Here is a 19083-nt window from a genome sequence, read left to right on the forward strand (position 1 = left end):
GCCAATGCGCGTTGCGGCCATTTTAGTGACGACAGCACTAGACTGAAGTTTCGAGCTGATGGTATATTTTTAGCATCGACCTAGTAGTAGGTACATACAAATTCTTTGATTTTTACTTAGGCAAATATACCTAGGTAATTTCGATGTTAATGAGATGAGACATGGTTCCAGCTTAATAGCAATTTGCGGGAGTTCGTCTCCTACTCCAGTATCCGCTCCTACTTAAAGGCAGAAAGTATGAAGAAACCCTTTCTTCACAGCTTTCAGCCAACTTTTCAACATTCGTGACGCGTAGGTAGCTGGTATAAGTAGTTACGACTACTTTCGGCGTTAGTAAAGTCACATGCATACTAAACTTTTTTAGACACGTCTCCGGCGGCGTGAGAGTGACTTCATCGGTGTGCATCATCGATATAAATAACAAGATATGCCCAAGCGAACAAAATTTTTCACGGTTTTGGAACCAAATAAATCAGCGCTACCTCTAAATACTAATTTATTTTCCACACAAAAAGAAAAAACACTTACAATATTGGTTTCTTCGTGCTCGTAAGCGCTAAGCTTGTCTGAGCTGCTTGAGCTTGGCGGCTTGTCTGAGCTGCTTGAGCTTGGCGGCTTGTCTGAGCGCTGCACATTCCTCTGTAGTTAATACTTACTAGGTAGGTATGTGTAACTTAACTATTATGAACATAATGTAGGTAGGTAGTTTTAAAATTAATGAACGACCCGTTTGAAATCCAGACGTCACTGAAGTTCCATTGGTGCTATAGCACCAATGAGTCGGTGCCATTTTGTTTGTTCAATGGCCCTGTCCATACGAAGTAATATAAGTATAGTGTAGCGTGTTGTAGTGAAGACCTGTGGTGCAGCGCACGATGGAGGGCACCAGGGAAAAATGGCGAATAAAATAAATAAAATAAAATAAAAATCTTTTTTATTCAAATAAACTTTTACAAGTACTTTCGAATAGTCGGATGCATCTACCACTGGTTCGCAATGCCTTTCATACCGAGAAGAACTAGCAAGAAACTATTTAGAATGCTCGGGAGGCGCATAACATGACCACGATTGCTTTGCCCAGAGTGTTATGACGAGGAAGAATAACTACAAGGGGTATTAAGTAACAACACACTGAAAAATGACGAAATATATATTCAGGTGTATTAAAATCTCGTCTAAGGCTACATCATCCGTGTAGAACGTTATCACAACAAGAGATACCCAGTTTGTTACATAACACATTACAGTACAGCACACACCAACCCTCTACAATATAATACAATACAATACAACAAGAAATTAAAGGCTTGGACACACCACTGCCACACCATGTCTACCAAATTCAGTGTCTGTATGTAAAACCACATTATATTCACACTATTTCTGTAGGTCATATTTTAAAATAGTTATAATGTATAGAACATCATAGGTGGAGGTGTTTAGACCTTTTAAAAGTACAATAATCAATACTTATAATAACTCGTAAACAGTAGGTATACAAAATACATGACACAGGGACCTTTTTTGTTACAATATATTTATCTATACACATCATGACAAAACGATAGAGAATAAGTAGCTCTCTTACATCAATATGATATAGCCTCGATGAAAGGCCGAGTGACGGACTGTCGTCGAATTTGTAAAGAAATATTATTAAAAAAAACCGGCCAAGTGCGTGGCGGGCCACACGCAGTGTAGGGTTCCGTAGTCACAATTATTTTAACCTCGAAAAACAGGATATAACTCCATAACCTGTGAACCCTACTTAGCCATGATAGTTTTCCTTTTTAAAATTGATTATATTATATACTACTGCTGTGAATTTTTTCACTACCATTTGGCTGATAAAGGGGGGGGGGGGCAGGGACACGACGACACGACACTTGACTCTAATAAAAATGAGCAATTTAAAACATCATATTTTATAAACGGATCTAGAAATCGAAAAATGATGTTCCCACACCCACAATACTTTTAAAAGACCTATTCAACGATACCTCACACTATGGGGTAGACGAGAAAAAAATTTCACCACTTTGTCGACGTGATTAATATTTAAACCCATGCCAAATTACAGATTTCTAGCACTAATAGTCTCTGAGATTAACCGAGGACGAACGGACAGACGGGACGGACATGGCGAAACTATAAGGGTTCTAAATAAGTAGCTCTCTTACATCAATATGATATAGCCTCGATGAAAGGCCGAGCGCCGGACTGTCGTCGAATTTGTAAACAAACATTATTTAAAAAAACAATAAATTTTACAGGAATCCAATCAATATCCTTATTTGGCTATTAAACATACACGATTCACTTCAACTCCAAAAATACACAACTTTGCTATATTTTAAACAAATATGTTTATTCTTTACTCTTTATATAAATAATTCTATAAGTAATCTTTTAAAAATATACTTAATACTTGACGATTGATACACACGCCTTTGATATACATAGATTACAAACATGCGAGCTATTTGCAAAAACATGTAAGTTCATTTTCATATAATTTAAATTATTACATATTTTTACATATAGTTAGCCTCTAAACTACATATATTTAATCCAAGAGCTCGATACACAGCAAAAAGAATTCACAAACATACAGGGTGTAACCAGAACGCTTGCAAAAACTTTGCGTTATTGGGGCTATTTCCGTTGTATATAATCTCTAAACTAGACTAAAATGACACGTCTAAATCTATCGTTATCCCTTTCATAATGTCGCTCACAGAAAAGGACAGCACTAGATTAAGAACTGTCAATTTAGTTTAGTTTAGAGATTGTGTTCAAGAGAATCGGCCACAGTGTTATACTACCTAAACACAATCCAATACAAATAACCATTTGCCTCATTTTGTAGTTTGTGATATTTATTGTGTATGTGATGTATATAGTGAATATTTTTCAAATCCGCAATGTATAGCGCGCAAAACTCGGGTCAATGCCCCGCCAACGACGCGGCATTGACTCCGAGTGGTCTACTTACGCAACGTTCGTTGACCTCTAGCGTCAGTCAGATGTTTTATTTGCAATATATCGTGAACTTTTACAAAATATAGGAATTTTTAAATTTTCGCGTTTTTTTTATGGTATCATATCAGTAATCATCAGTATTATCACCTGTCTTCGTTTTTGCCAGCGTGCGGTTACACCCTCTATTATTTGAGTAAAACAATAGGAACTACTGATATAGTTTAGAATATTAAAATGACCAATAAAATTGTAGACAAAAGTAACTTTAATAAAATATTAAATATCAGTTTTACTGCAAGATCTTGTGTGAGAGTTTTGTGTGAGAGAGAGAAAAAAAAAATTTACACAAAAATTCAATTAAATTTTTATTGGAATTGAATTGAATTGAATTTTTGAGAATTTAGTTACTCAAAAACGTAAATTGCAGCAAAACCCCCTATCCGCGGAAAAAAGTTAGTATGGCGCTTTCTCTGTTACGTAACCTCATACAAATGATAGAGACAAAAATCTCAGTGGGCGTTAACAATTTTGTATCACCAACCAATCACAAATAAAATTATGTTTCCCAATTGAATTTTGAATTTTATTTGAAAACATTTTCGAATTGAATTTCGAATGATTATGATGTTTTCAAAAATTCAGTTGTGATTAGGTTTTCTATTTTTTATTGAACCAGCAACAGAATCATACAAAAAGATACATTATTCAAATCCTAGGTGCCAAGTTATTATATTATAGGGGTAAGAATTTAGAACTAACAGTTTATGAAAGAAACATAAAAGTAAGAAAAAAAAGAAAAAAGATGTGTAAGAATAGTGTAAGAAAACATAAATTCAACCATAAATTAATGCTCGACATCTCCCATTTGAGAGTCAAGTGATTTGACAATTATTGTTTTAAATTTTCCAATTTATTACAGAACAAATCAATGGCAATATCCCTAGCAGTGAATTGACTAGTCTGCTTAACCTTAGTTGGAGTCTCAAAATGGTGAGCGCCCACTGAGATTTTTGTCTCTATCATTTGTATGGGACTACATGACAGAGAGAGCGCTATACTAACTTCTGTCCGCGGATAGAGTACTACAACTAGTAATAATAAACCCAGGATAAATACAAAATTATTATCATAACACCAAACATTTAAAGCTATGTTTACATAAAATATTCATACCCTAAATACAAAATATTCTATCAGTTTTTCTTAAAACTTAAAGTTACATTCAACTATCTATGATAATAAATTCTGAGCGCTTTTTGTATGTTTTCAAGTTAACTAACTTGACATGGAAGTTACTCTTAACTTGCCATTAGCAGAGTGAACTAAAGTGAGGGACCTCTCGGTTTGATCCTGAATCAACGATATGTCAATTAATATTTACTAGCTTATGCTCGCGACTTCGTCCGCGTGGACTACACAAATTTCAAACCCCTATTTCACCCCCTTAGGGGTTGAATTTTTAAAAATCCTTTCTTAGCGGATGCCTATGTCATAATAGCTATCTGCATGCCAAATTTCAGCCCGATCCGATCCGTCCAGTAGTTTGAGCTGTGCGTTGATAGATCAGTCAGTCAGTCATTTTCCTTTTATATATTTAAAAGATTAGCCTTAGGTGACGTGAATTAAAGAAAATAGGCATTTATGTTAAGTCCTCGTTCTTTCCAGTGCAGCGTCTTGAACAGGTCTTCCAGTGCACTGTCAAACAGTTTTGGAGATATTACGTCCCCCTGTCTAACGCCCCTTCGCAAGCTGATAGGTTTTGTCTGTTGTAACCGCATACATTTTCAGGGGAGTTGTAATATGTACGAATTGACAGTTTAAACGTAGCATGTTCATATTAGCTGTAACATAAAAATGCAACTCCTCAATATAAGTAGGTTGCCTGCACATCGGATTGAAAGAGAGGTGATGCAAAATTATGTCTGTTAAGTAGTTAAGCAATACGATTAAGACAATAGTATGTAAGATTTCTTTATTGGTATTGTTAGCCCATAAGTTTGGTAGATCATAAGCCGGCTCTGAGTAAACATCTTTCACGGTTACCGCATTTTATTATTACCTACGGTCTCAACATACTTCAGCGTAAACGGTGCACATCCCTGGTGCGCAGGGTACGGGCTAGCTCCAGTGGCATCCTGAGGGCATTTGCTGACAGGTTTGATTGTCAGTACCTGAACCATTGTCATATGGTGCACGTGCTGACTAATCAGGCCTGTCTTAGATATAGTATTAGGATTAGGTAAATAGTTATAAGATTACTAACATTAGTTTTTAAGGCGTGTATTATTACTAACAAATTATGATCGTGTTTTATGATCGAATTAAATGATTTTTTTTTTTTTTTTTTTTTTTTAATTTATATCAATATCTGAGTTTAATTTAACTACACAACAGCATGTGATATGTACGTATAAAGTCGACAGATGCAGACCCTGTGCAGATGTGCATTGGCGATGAGGGCGCCGGATAGGAATGCGCCAACCCTAGGAACGCTTAACTTGCTCAATGGTTTGATTGTTCAGCACCATCAATTAGATGTTAACAATATTAGTATATGTGAATTCAATAAACTATGTAAGTATATGTAACTTCTGACTCGGTATGCGATTTGGCGTAGCTGATTATCTACGACATATTATGTCATAAGCTCCCATACCAAACAAAAAGGAACGTATTTTCACGGACTCGGATCGGATGAGTGCGTAACCGCCGTTAGAGGTGCATACCGGTATCGAAACCTCCGACCTCCCGAATAGGAGACGGACGTCTTAACCACTAGGCTATTACGACTTTTTGTAACGTCAGTTAACTTGAAATATTACTTAAGGCTTCTGATATTCACAATAATTTAGCTATGAAGTTCACGCCATTAATAATACGTTTTAGATCACACGTCATCACGTCAATAGGAAAACCAGTTTTAAAAACCACAACACTTTGCGTCTAAACTTTAAACCAAATTTAAAACTGTTCTTTCAATACAAAAACGTTTTAAAAACATGTATTTATGTTTAAAACAATGCCTACCCCGCAATGGACTGCAAGGTGTATACATTGGGGTTATTTTATGTGGTACCTACACAATCTAACTGAAATGATTATTATCTATAACCCTGGTTAAAGATAGTGTATAATAATATAGTATATAGACAAGTCATGATAGCAATCGGGGTATGAGGCGGGGGACGAACCGCACACCCGCACTCGCCCGCACCGGGTTAGCGTGGGGGCTGTGCGGGTATGTGGGGCGTTCCCACCCCGATTGCCATCTCGACGTGTCGCGGTACACTTTTAGCTTAGTGTTTGTCACTTTAGTTACTTGATCAATCACTTTTAGTACACTGTTTGTCAGAGGTGTTAGTTTGGTGTGTTCGGCGGCGCCTAGTCGGTGAGGTAGAGCCTCGGCAGGCGCGCGCGCGAGTCTCAGCGCGGTGCGCGCGGCGGCGGCGCGGTGCGCGCGCTGTGCGCGGCGTGTTGCCGCACGATGTCCGCCACGATCAGACCCTCGATATCTATGCCTGTAGTGTGCGACCGATAATAATACCCTTTTCACCGATTTTTTGAAAAAATAGCATTTTAGAAGACTAGCTTATGCCCGCAACTTCATCCGCGTGGATACACAAATTTGAAATCCCTTATTTTACCCCTTTAGGGATTAAATTTTTAGAAATCCTTTCTTAGCCGGTATCTACTTCATAATAGCTATCTATATAATTTGTCCAGTAGTTTGAGCTGTGCGTTGATACATCCAATCAGTCAGTAGGTAAGGTCAGCTTTTCCTTTTATATATTTATTTTAATTTTTCATGTACCAAAATTGTTGTTACAAATTAATAATAAATTAAGTTACATTGGAAATAAAATTGCGATATAAAAAGTTACAAAATTTTGGAGCCCTTCTCAGAAAATCTTTAAAAAAAACTTATAACAAATTATAAAATTTTAATACAAAAACAATATATTTTGTTAATTTAAAAAAAAAATCAATCAAAAATCCGAGTTTTTTATAACCAAAACCTCAAAAACATATAATATAAACATATAAAAAACTTTTATAAAACTTACACATATGCCTGAAAGTTAAATAAAAAACGTTATTGTACCATTTATATGACATTATTTTGCTAATTGGGAGTAGACAGTATACCTGCGTGCACTTCTTCTCTCGAGAGCACTATCTCGTGGTTGGAGTCTGGCGTCACGAGGATCACCCGCTGGTGCCGCGTCTGCAATATGTTGGCGACTACCATCTGTAAACGACATCGGTATATGACGACAAACTTCTTGAATGCTCTGAGGTGGTGACGAGTATGGTAGCATTAGCATTCAACTGTAATATGTAGGTTGCAAACGCATCAAGTTAGAAGAAAGGTGGTGAAAAATTATGGAGGTTAGATTCATCGTCGTCATCACCAACCAATTTAGACATCCACATTGCTGGACATAGGTCTCTTGTAGGGACGTCCACACGCCACGGTCTTGCGCCGCCTGGATCTAGCGGCTCCCTGTGACTCATCTGATGTCGTCCGTCCACCTAGTGGGGGGTCTTCCAACGCTGCGTCTTCCGGTGCGAGGTCGCCATTCCAGCACCTTGGGACCCCAACGTCTATCGGTTGTACGAACTATGTGCCCTGCCCGTTGCCACTTCAGCTTCGCAACCCGTTGAGCTATGTCGGTTACTCTAGTTCTCCTACGGATCTCCTCATTTCTGATTTGATCACGTAGAGAAACTCCAAGCATAGCTCTCTCCATCGCCCGCTGAGTAGGTTAGATTAAGAAATATTATTTAAACAATACCTTATACGATTTCATTATAATTACTGTTAGTTCGTAAGATATTCGATCATAACCACTGCCTTCAACCAATAAACATGTCTGCACCAACGCCGTAGCCATCAATTAAACCACCAACAAATTAAGTGATATTTCAAAACAGCTATGGTAAGCAGAGGAAAGCGGTAGCAGAGCATACCTCGCGTATTTTTTGGGGCGGGATAAAGGTTTATCTGTTATTATGGGGGCTTGCGCTTGACGACAGTCATGCCTGAGAAACATTGTGGGTAGAGCGACAACAATACCTTGTGTTTATATTTGTCGAGCGCCGCCCGCGCTTTAGGGATGAGCAGGTTCTCGTCGGTCTCCAGCTTGAAGGAGACCACGTACGCTTCCGGCACCCACAGGTTGACGAGCGGCGCCAGCATCTTGGGCACCAGGTGCAGCTGGATGACTGGCGGCCCGCTCGCCGACTGCATCTTGTGGGTAGGCTGAAAGTATTACATCCTTTAACTCTCTGAGCACACCCTGTGAACTTGTGATCAACCCAACATAAACACAGCAGATCATAGACAATAATTAAACTTTCATAGACAGTGACAGACGTGACTTTTTTTATTATCAGAAACAATAGCAGGCCCGACTCACTTGGTCAAGTAACCCAAAACACACCAGCCACTGCACTTATATCTTATTAGAGAGAGTTAGAGAGAGAGAGAAAGAGAGAGAGAGAGCGAGAGAGAAAGAAAGAGAGAGAGAGACATATGGAGCTGATACTCACAACTCTGTCCTTGGGAACATAGAAGTCGGACACAGCGGCGGCGAGGTACAGCAGCGCGCGCGCTCCGGTGTGCGCCAACACCTCGCAGGCGGCCCGCAGCAGCCAGAAGTACTCCGACACTGTTGTGAACGACACGTGCAGCAAGGCCCCCGCCGCGTGCGCCGCTTGATATCGCGCCAGGATGGGTGCCAGCACGTATACGCTGTCTTGCTTTACTGCAAATGATAGCTTGCACGAATAATATTCGTCCAAGGCGATACCTACGTCATTGGTCGTGTTTCTCAAGAAACCTATAGGGTACTTCCCGTTGACCTAGAATCATAAAATTTGGCAGGTTGGTAGGTCTTATGGCACCAGTTAAGGAATAAATCCGAAAACCGTGAATTTGTGGTCATATCACAAAAAAATATATAATATGTCTTCATGAACAAAAATTAGTATTTTCAATTTTCAAAGTAAGATACGAAGTGGGGTATCATAATATGAAAGGAAAAATACTTTTTTATGCATAATCGTTTCTGATTTATCGTGCAATGTCAAAAATATACGTCTGTAATACGGAACCCTCGGTGCACGAGTCTGACTTGCTCTTGGCCGGTTTTTTTTAACATTTCTGAACTGTCTTTTTCTTGGCTCAGTAATTTCTTTTTTAATTAGAATATTTGCCATGTTAATTGAATAATATTCCCCTTTCTCCTCCAACTAAGCAAAAAGCTTGTGCTAGGAGTGGGTACGACAATAGTGCAACGGGTGGGGTTTGAACCGGCGTCCTTTCGGAATTCAATCCGCTCCTTAACCGTCATGAACAAATATTCAACTTTCAAAGTAAAATTACTATACCAAGTGGGGTATCATATGAAAGGGCTTTACTTGTACATTCTAAAACAGATTTTTATTTATTTTCAGGGATCATAGTTTTTGATTTATAGTGCGAACTCTCGGTGAGCGAGCGTGACTCGCACTTGGCCGGTCTTTCTATTTCTGAACTGTCTTTTTCTCAGTTCAGCAATTTCAATTTAACGTTGCTATGCCTAGGCCCTAGACAAACATATGTGCTAGATGTCAAGGTCAGAGCCACAAATAGTCAGGCACCCTCGTGTCCGTGGCATCGATTAGTCAAACAAAGCTAAATGCCGCTGTCGGCCGTCAGCCTTGAGCTGGCACGTGTGTACTTGACGGCTGTCCGTCACAAACTACCTCCTACCTACTTACTTGTATGGAGCTTTTATTTTATATATAGACTTGCGCTTGGCTGCAATGAGATAATATAATAATACAATATTATTTGTATTACGACCTTTATTTACGTAATTTTTAGGGTTCCGTACCTCAAAAGGAAAAACGGAACTCTTATAGGATCACTTTGTTGTCTATCTGTCCGGGATGTGAGCTATCGCTGTACCAAATTTCGTCAAAATCAGTTGAACGGTTGGGCCGTGAAAGGTACAATACTAGTATGGATTTCGTACAGAGGTAGCTTGCATCTCGGAAATTAGAAAATCAGAGTTCCCACGGGATATTCAAAAACCTAAATCCTCTAGTCTGCAAAATACATTGTGAAAATTCCAACTCTCTAGTTATTACGGTTCATGAGATACAGCCCACTGACAGACTAACGGACGGATGCGGAGCCCTTGAAACGAAGTTCTCACCAGTGATAGTAGTGTTAGGCCCTCGCTCCTGCAGGTCCAGCATGTCGAACAGCTTCTGTCCGCTGAAGTTCCTCGTGAACGGCTCCAGCGACTTCTGGCGGTGCATGAAGATGACCGCGTAGCCCTGCTCCAGGAAGTACTCGGCGGAGGCGGCGCCGCGCGTGCCGGCGCTGAAGTTGTCCACGAACCGCACCGTGTTGTGCTCCAGGGGGACCGTCGTTCCTCCTGACTGGAACAACATTGGCACAACCTAATTTTAGAGTATTCGCACCCTCTTCTTACTATTGTAATATGAAAAGGACAGAAGCAGTTTGACATTTCTAAATTTAATTTTTAGATGGTAAAACCCGTGATTTTAGCACGCACTCGCGAACCTACTGTTTAAATTTGTATTGTGCACTAAAATTTAGAGTCTTTAAATGTGAAAGTCATGTTCCGTTCCTTTTTTAGCATTAGTAAAAAGAAAAGGATGCAGATATTTTAAATTTAGTTTAGAGAGAGACTAGAGAATCGGGGCCAATAGCTGGTCAAACATTTTTATTACTGCTTTTATAAGTTACGCCAATGTCATCATCTATACAATGAACCAAAAGCTTAATCTATATATATAAAAGGAAAAGGTGACTGACTGACTGACTGACTGACTGACTGACTGAATGACTGACTGACTGACTGACTGATCTATCAACGCACAGCTCAAACTACTGGACGGATCGGGCTGAAATTTGGCATGCAGATAGCTATTATGACGTAGGCATCCGCTAAGAAAGGATTTTTGAAAATTCAACTCCTAAGGGGGTGAAATAGGGTTTTGAAATTTTGTAGTCCACGCGGACGAAGTCGCGAGCATAAGCTAGTCCATACTTAATATTATAAATGCGAAAGTGTGTCTGTCTGTCTTTCTGCTAGCCTTTCACGGCCCAACCGTTCAACCGATTTTGACGAAATTTGGTACAGCGATAGCTTGCATCCCGGGGAAGGACATAGGCTACTTTTTATCCCGGAAAATCAAAGAGCTCCCACGGGATTTTTAAAAAACGAAATCCACGCAGACGAAGTCGCAGGCATCCTCTAGTTTGCTATAATCCGTTGAAACAGTTTGAATCTGTATGGTGCAACATGCGGCATGCGAAATGCACCGCCCGCCCTCCCACTGCTAAACATGCAGGAAGAAGCACCACCACGCAGCACCACACAAATCCCAAAACACACTCGACGCACGTTTCGCCCAGACACCATGTTGCTATATATATTATTATGTCGCATGCTGCATGTTACACCACACAGATTCGACCTGTTTCAGCGGATTATAGCAAATTAAGCTTTTGGTTCATTGTATATCATGGACTTCCGCAAAGAAAAGCCTGCTTCTCATCCTGCATGCATGATGATGATGATGATTATGTCATCATCATCATCATCATCATCATCATCAACCGATAGACGTCCACTGCTGGACATAGGTCTCTTATAGGGACTTCCACACGCCATGGTATTGCGCCGCCCGAATCCAGCGGCTCTGACCTCTACGTACCTCTACTGTTACAAGTACAATAATACACTTCTTGCAATTGACGAAGACGAGTGAACTTTACTTGTGTTTACGACGTTTACAAATGCGTAAGTGTGCGTGCATGTCGGATCAATCAGTCGCGAGCAAGCACTCGCAAACGCACACATTGAGGCTGAGATCTATAGAACGCACTTTGACTTTGCTCAGACTTAAGATTGAGTTAAAACGAGACAGATTTATGTGAGAGATATAGCTCTGTCTCGTTTTAACTCTGTCTTAAGTCTAAGCTAAGTCAGAATGCGCTCTATAGATCTCAGCCTTAGTGTACCTTACTTATACCGATACGACTTAAACACAAGCATCAGCCACTCGTCTTCGAGGAATGCAAAAACTCAAGTACTAGCGAATGTAACTTACAGTTACGAGGACAATTTTGTTTCCGTACTGGTCGTGTCTCTCGCAGAACTCCTTCAGCAGCGAGCGGTTGTCCTCGAAGTCTGTGGGAGGCAGGTGCACCGCGAAGAACTCTTCCCAGGAACCACTCGCCATTTTACACTCACTGAAACAATGAAAGCCGCCGAATGAATTCAGAGCCTCAATAGCTCAACTGGTAAAGGAGTGGACTGAAAACCGAAAGGTCGTCGGTCAAACCCCGCCCGTTGCACTATTGTCGTACCTACTCCTAGCACAAGCTTTACGCTTAGTTGGAGAGGAAAGGGGAATATTAGTCATTTAACATGGCTAATATTCTTTTTAAAAAAAAGTCTGTGGGAGGCAGGTGCACCGCGAAGAACTCTTCCCAGGAACCATTCGCCATTTAACACTCACTGAAACAATGAAAGCCGCCGCCTGAAGCGAATGATAAGCTGAGAAAGCCTAGTGGTTAAGTTGTCCGCCACTCATTCTAAGCCTCTAACTTTTCGAAGTTATGTGTTAATTATCACCACTATATCTTACAGATCCAACAACTGACTACCAAAAATTTTTACAAAAAAAATAAAAACCGACTTCGTTACACAAACACTAAAAATTGAAAAATAATTTAATTTATTACCGAATATATTATGTATACAAGAGTTAATATAAAATAAAATGAATAAATAAATAAAATAGCCTTTATTCTCTGATACAATAATTATACATCTTATATTACTAACTAACCGTATTACTAATTTCTTATTTCCTATTATTTAATTATCCTATCCTATATAATTTATTCTAAAAATTGGTAACACCAGCAATTTACAGATCAGGTTGTCCTCTTTGGACATAGGCCTCCTCTAGACTTCTCCATTTTTACCTATCTAACGCCAATCTGCGCCAACCCTTTGGCAGGTCATCCTCCCATCTCCTCTGTGGCCGTCCTCTCGCTCTCTTCCCATCTCTAGGGTACCAGTAAGTGACCTCTTTGGTCCATTTATCCCTTGGAGATCTGATCACATGGCGATTAGCTTTAGCTGCGCGAATCGTCTAGACTTCATATATTTATGGGACTCCACAATGGCACCTCATTGGCACCGACCCCAAAAAATATTATTATGGAACTATATTAACTCTTGTATACATAATATATTCGGTAATAAATTAAATTATTTTTCAATTTTTAGTGTTTGTGTAACGAAGTCGGTTTTTATTTTTTTTGTAAAAAAAATTTATTTCACAATTTTTAGTGGCCCCATGGAATTATGCTATGACTGGTTAAAAGTCTACTGTTTACTAAGCTATTACACTGATCGCGAGCAATTTACTCTTATCCGTTGAGAAGTTCCAGTATCTATCTTCGAAGATGTTCATCAGATCTTCACCAAATTGAAATGGGACCAACTTTGAAGTATACCCTTTCAAACAAAAAAAATAATTTTCAAAATCGGTCTAGGCGTTTTCGAGTTATCGGGGAACATACATAAAAAATAAAAATAAAAAAATAAAAAAAAAAAGATTCCGACGAATTGAGAACCTCCTCCTTTTTTTGAAGTCGGTTAAAAAGGGTAATTTATCACGTATTTTGAATAAATTATTTGAATTTCAAACTTTAAACACGACCTTTAGCCATGGATTTACGTCGAAAAAGAAGAAAAACTCAGGTCACAGAGATCATGACGCAACTCTTGACGTAGGCAGATCATCCTCAGCGATAATACAACCACACTTACCACGATTGTTCCCCTCTGTATAATGCAAATCCTACACTTTGACTAGCGACTCGCAAAGGTCAAGAGGAACACTCCAGCTCCCAATTAGGTAGAGTGACGGAATTTTTAAATATCATGGAAAAATAGAACTCGGTGACATGCAAATGTGACGTCATTATATAGGTTTATTAATCTCGTACCTTCTGTGAGGTTTCTTTGATAACTTTTTGGGGAAATAAATGGGCAAAAACATAGTTTCATTGCTAGTCCCTTGGCCAATGCTACACACTCGATCTAGATCGGCGATATTTGGATCGGACCGTAGTCTTAATAAACAGATAGACCTGTTATACCTTCCTACTTTTTAACCTGCTTATTACCATTTATGCTCTATGAACAAGCGCCATTTGCTGTGCTCAGGTGTAGTCCACACAATATGTATTGGAGTACTGTGTAAAAAAACAGTGATAGCCTGATAGTTAAGCTGTAAGCATCACATATTAATCGGGTGGTCCCAGGTTCGATTCCAGGCACAAACTTCTACCTTTTCAGAGTTACTTGTATGTGCGTTTTAAGCAATTAAATATCACTTGCTTTATTGATGAAGGAAAACATCGCAAGGAAACATGCATGCCTAATGTGTAATATGTAATGTGCTCAAAGGTGTGTGAAGCCTCTGCACTTGGCTAGCGTGGTGAACTACAGCCTCAATCTAAGGAGCTGATGACATTAACTAGTAGTTACTGAAATAAGCTGCTGTGACAGATAGACAGACTCAGTCACATCTTTACCATTTTGGTACAGAATACCAAAATTTTTACTTATTCTATGGAAACAAATCTATAATATAAAAATGAATCACTAAATGTGTTGCTCATCGCAAATCTCGAGAACAGCTGAACCGATTTCGCTAATTCTTTTTTTATAATATTCCTAGAAGTACGAGGATGGTTCTTACGGAGAGAAAAATTAAAAAAAAATCCTGAATCGTTAGGCGGTACGAAGTTCGCTGGGGCAGCTAGTAGTGAAATAAAATTGGCTTATGAGTCATTTTGATAATAGGATTTAGGTTAAGATATATTTGACACACATAACGTTGTTACTTTGTAGCTTCCATGTTCTTGTGAGGATTCCTAATTCTTTGTACATACAATAACTGGTATAGCAATTATAACATACATCATCATCATCATCATCATGATCAACCCATCACCGGCTAACTACAGAGCATGGGTCTCCTCTCAGAGTGAAAAGGGTTTTGGCCATAATCTACCACGCTTGCTTTCCTCATGATGTTTTCCTTCATTGTTAAAGCAAGTGACCCTAATCCTAATCCTAATAATATTATAATCCTAATTCTACTTACTACTATTATAAATGTGAAAGTGTGGATTTTGGATGTTTGTTACTCAATCATGCAAAAACGGCTAAACGGATTTGGATGAAATTTGGAATGGAGATAGATTATACCCTGAATTAACACATATTTCCCGGAAAATCAAAGAGTTCCCGCGGGATTTTGAAAAATGTAAATCCACACGGACAGAGCGCGGACACATCGCGGGCATCAGCTATTATTTAATAAGTAAAGAGCACATAGCTCCAAAAAGTTAGAGGTGTCCGGGATCGAACCCCCGACCTCCGATTAGAAGGCGGACATCTGGTGGGAGGCTTCGGCCGTGGCTGGTTACCACCCTACCGGCAAAACCGTGCCGCCAAGCGATTTAGCGTTCTGGTATAATGCTGTGTAGAGACCAAAAAAGCATGGATTTATCAAAAACTGCCATACCCCTTCCAGGTTGACCTGCTTCCATCTTAGACTGCATGATCACTTACTACCAGGTGAGATTGCAGTCAAGAGCTAACTTGTATCTGAATATTTAAAAAAAAATGAATATTCTACTAAATAACCAACTAACCAGTCACCACTGATGAACAAACTCCTTTTGGTGGTGATTTCAACCGCCGAGTTTCTTGCTGGTTCTTCTCGATAGGAACGGCATTCCGAACCAGTGGTAAATTAAAACTACCTGACTATTCATAAGCACTTTTAAAAAGTTTACATGAATAAAAAAACATTCTATTCTATTCTATTCTATTCAACATGGGGATATTATTAGCTTCTTCTTCTTGTCCTTTATCCCACACTACATGGGATAAAGAAGAAAGAAGTACTTACGTGTGAGAAGAATAATTCTCTACAGCTGATTTCTGATGGAGATAAATGCATTTTCCAGACCTATAATAAGTCCATGGACCTAGATTGTTTTTGATTCAATATCAACAGGTGGCTGAAGCCAAATGTCAACTGTACTGCATGTGTAAACCTTTCAAAACTTTTGCATTAAGATAAATAAAACCATGGAAAATACATGACCTAAATTAAAGCACTTAATTGATGGTATTTCAACTTAATTATCTATAATGATGAATTAATACATACCTTCTTCCAAGATAAAAAGCTCCAAAAATACACTAGAAGCTTGTGTTAACTCAAAAACATAGCCAATCTAGGCGTGTCTTAACTTCTGAAGAGTGAACTTTACACTTCTCTTCAACTCGGTCTTAATGACCAGACAGTACTAATAAGACTTTTATCGAAAAATCGATGCATACGAAAACTTCACTTAACGATGGTTCCCGCCGTGAATTTATTGCCTTGAGGCAATTATAACGTGGGTCGTACTTTCGGTTAAGAGAGACAGTCCATAAATTTTATTTTGATATTGAAATTATTAATAAAAACTTAACTTTATCTTAAACAATTGTCTATCACTCGCATGAAAACTGACATTTACTGACAAGTGACAGGCCGCAGGGCTCGCTGCGGCGACGCCGACAGCTGACGCTTGACAGCTGATGACAGTGCTTGATTCTAAGGTTGGGTCTCAAATACGTAACTTTCATAGAAGATTACAATCATTGTGATCTTCAAAATAATTTTAGTTATTTATTTATTTATTACATGGGACCACTTAGGATTAGGAAGTATATCTTTTAAACCATAAAAAAAATTCCCATATCGGTCCAAACGAGTAATCATGAGTACATACATTAAAATAAAATAAAGATTCTGACGAGTTGAGAACCTCCTCCTTTTTTGAAGTCGGTTAAAAATAGGGGTTTGAAATTGGTGTAATGTATGTGGACAAAGTCGCAGGCATAAGCCAGTTAACTATAAATTAATAGTGATTGCGATAGTCGCATAGTATCATTCAGAAGGGTTATGCAATCACAGCCTACATTTTATACCATAGACAGTAGAATTCACAGGTTAACCAGTCTATTTACTTAGAGCATGAATTTTTAGTCTGAGGAATTCCCGCGGTTTTCAAAATATTTTTGACCGAATTTGACCGAAAAATATTTTTAAATACAAAGGGAGAAAAAAAAACAATTTATGAATTATTTCATAAAAAATTATTACTTATTACAAATTCAAAAAGTATATTTACATTAGGCAGGTATACTTAATCGTTATTTGAACTTATTACTTGTATTTAATAAGACGAAGGTATAGTGCTAAATCTAATTAGTCCCACCTAACCCAATAAATATTTATTGGGTTTAATAGCATTACCTATAGACCGTACCTACTCTCGAAAATTGACATCTTTAAAAAAAAAAATTATACTCGCACGCTGACCACGATCACACCCGGGAATGATGATGGGACACAATGGGAACAATGGGAAGTGATGATGTGGCCTAAGATGGGAGGCGTTTGCCTAGAAGGTGCCTCTTCACTCTTGTTTAAAGATAATAATTTTAATTTTATTGGCGGGAAACTGATCTCGGAAGAGTATTCCAGACCCTACCATGCGTATAAGGAATGATGACGCAAAGCGTTTCGTACGCGAAGATGGAATGTTGACGACTTAGAATAACAACTGTTGACGATAAGGGGTGGGACCAGGGAAGTTGCGGATGCCAATATTTTGACATCTGCGGATGCGGACGCGGGATGTCGAATTAATGCGAATGTTCCGATTTGCGGATTCGATTGCGAATATCCGTACACCCCTGTTGGGTAACATCAACTTTTTATCACGAAGATATCAATAGCAAACACGCGCGAGGCGTTTGCAGGTCGTTATTTGTTGCAAATATGAATCCGCATCCATAAAGCTCCGCAATAATTGATGCGGATGCGGATAGGGATATCCGTAGAACACACATGTATAACAGACTGAAACGTTTAAGTGCGGAAACCATCCCAGAGTGAAGAAGAAGAAGAAGAATTCCGTAGAACACCTGCGGGTGGACCATGAAAACTCGCCCGGCGTCTTGCTGTACGGTGGTAGAAACGTGAGCGGGGGACAAGAATCTAAATGTACCTACTATCTATATTATAGGTAGTAAGTAGGTACTGAGCCGCCCTGCAGATCATAATATTATTATTTCCTGGCAGCGGAGAGTGCTGTTAACTACAGCTTCGTAGCATCTGCATCGTCGCGCTCACGTTGCAGTTTCCGATCGTCGACCAAAAAGCGGCTACTACGGTGGACACTGTAAAAATGCATTATTTAGTTGTTTTTTTTCAGACTAGCAGATATAAGTCCCACAAATTGCTAATGCACGTGGCCGCCAGCTTAGTGACGTCAGCACTAGACTTAGTTTCGAGTTGATGGTATATTTTATTTCGGCTGACTTCAAAATGACGTCATTTCGATGGTAATGAAAAAACACACTTTCGATTTTTAAAATGGGGTAGTGATAATAGGGATAGTGATGTGTGTTAGCAATAAATAATTTAAACAAACAAACACTTCGTAAAGCTTACAGGCAAATAGAGAAGCATACGCGTAGAAACCCGCTTCACAGTTAGTTTCGAACAGCTGGTTGATGATTTGCACTGACGCGAAGGCACCAATCCGATGCCCAGTCAACGTCAACGCTACTGCTAGAGTTCTGAAAACAGACACACACAAGTTATTAAACTCCCAATCATCATCATCATCAAGCTATAGCTGGCCCAGGTCTCTTCGTAGAATAAGAAACCATAGCACACAACGGTGGCTAAGATTGGCAGACTTCAGAGAACATTATGGAGAATTCTGTGTGGATGATGCCGATGAGGAAGATGAACTACATCACTCTGATAGAGATAGCAGTGGAGATCAGGATGACAACGATTCTGGAAACACCACAAATGCTGTAATAAATTCTGCTTTACAAGATATTATGATACTTGCCTTAGAGCAGTGGGGAACAGGGCGACAGCGATGCCTGTGTTGACGATGTCGATGAG

General features: G+C 39.1%; 1 protein-coding gene across 1 annotated transcript; it reads right to left on the reverse strand.

Annotated features, from left to right (window-relative positions):
• Positions 1 to 1135: 1135 nt before the first annotated feature.
• Positions 1136 to 16636, reverse strand: Ppcs (phosphopantothenoylcysteine synthetase). Its single transcript, XM_034972887.2, has 7 exons — positions 16276 to 16636; positions 12118 to 12259; positions 10188 to 10416; positions 8536 to 8750; positions 8060 to 8245; positions 7129 to 7231; positions 1136 to 6500 (listed from the first exon to the last, which is right to left on the reverse strand). Exons 2-7 carry the CDS (start codon positions 12247 to 12249, stop codon positions 6406 to 6408), a joined length of 960 nt encoding a protein of 319 aa, XP_034828778.1. The 5' UTR covers positions 12250 to 12259; positions 16276 to 16636; the 3' UTR covers positions 1136 to 6405.
• Between the last annotated feature and the right edge of the window lie 2447 nt (positions 16637 to 19083).

The sequence above is a fragment of the Maniola hyperantus genome, chromosome 10, assembly GCF_902806685.2.
Source record: "Maniola hyperantus chromosome 10, iAphHyp1.2, whole genome shotgun sequence".
NCBI lineage: Eukaryota > Metazoa > Arthropoda > Insecta > Lepidoptera > Nymphalidae > Maniola > Maniola hyperantus.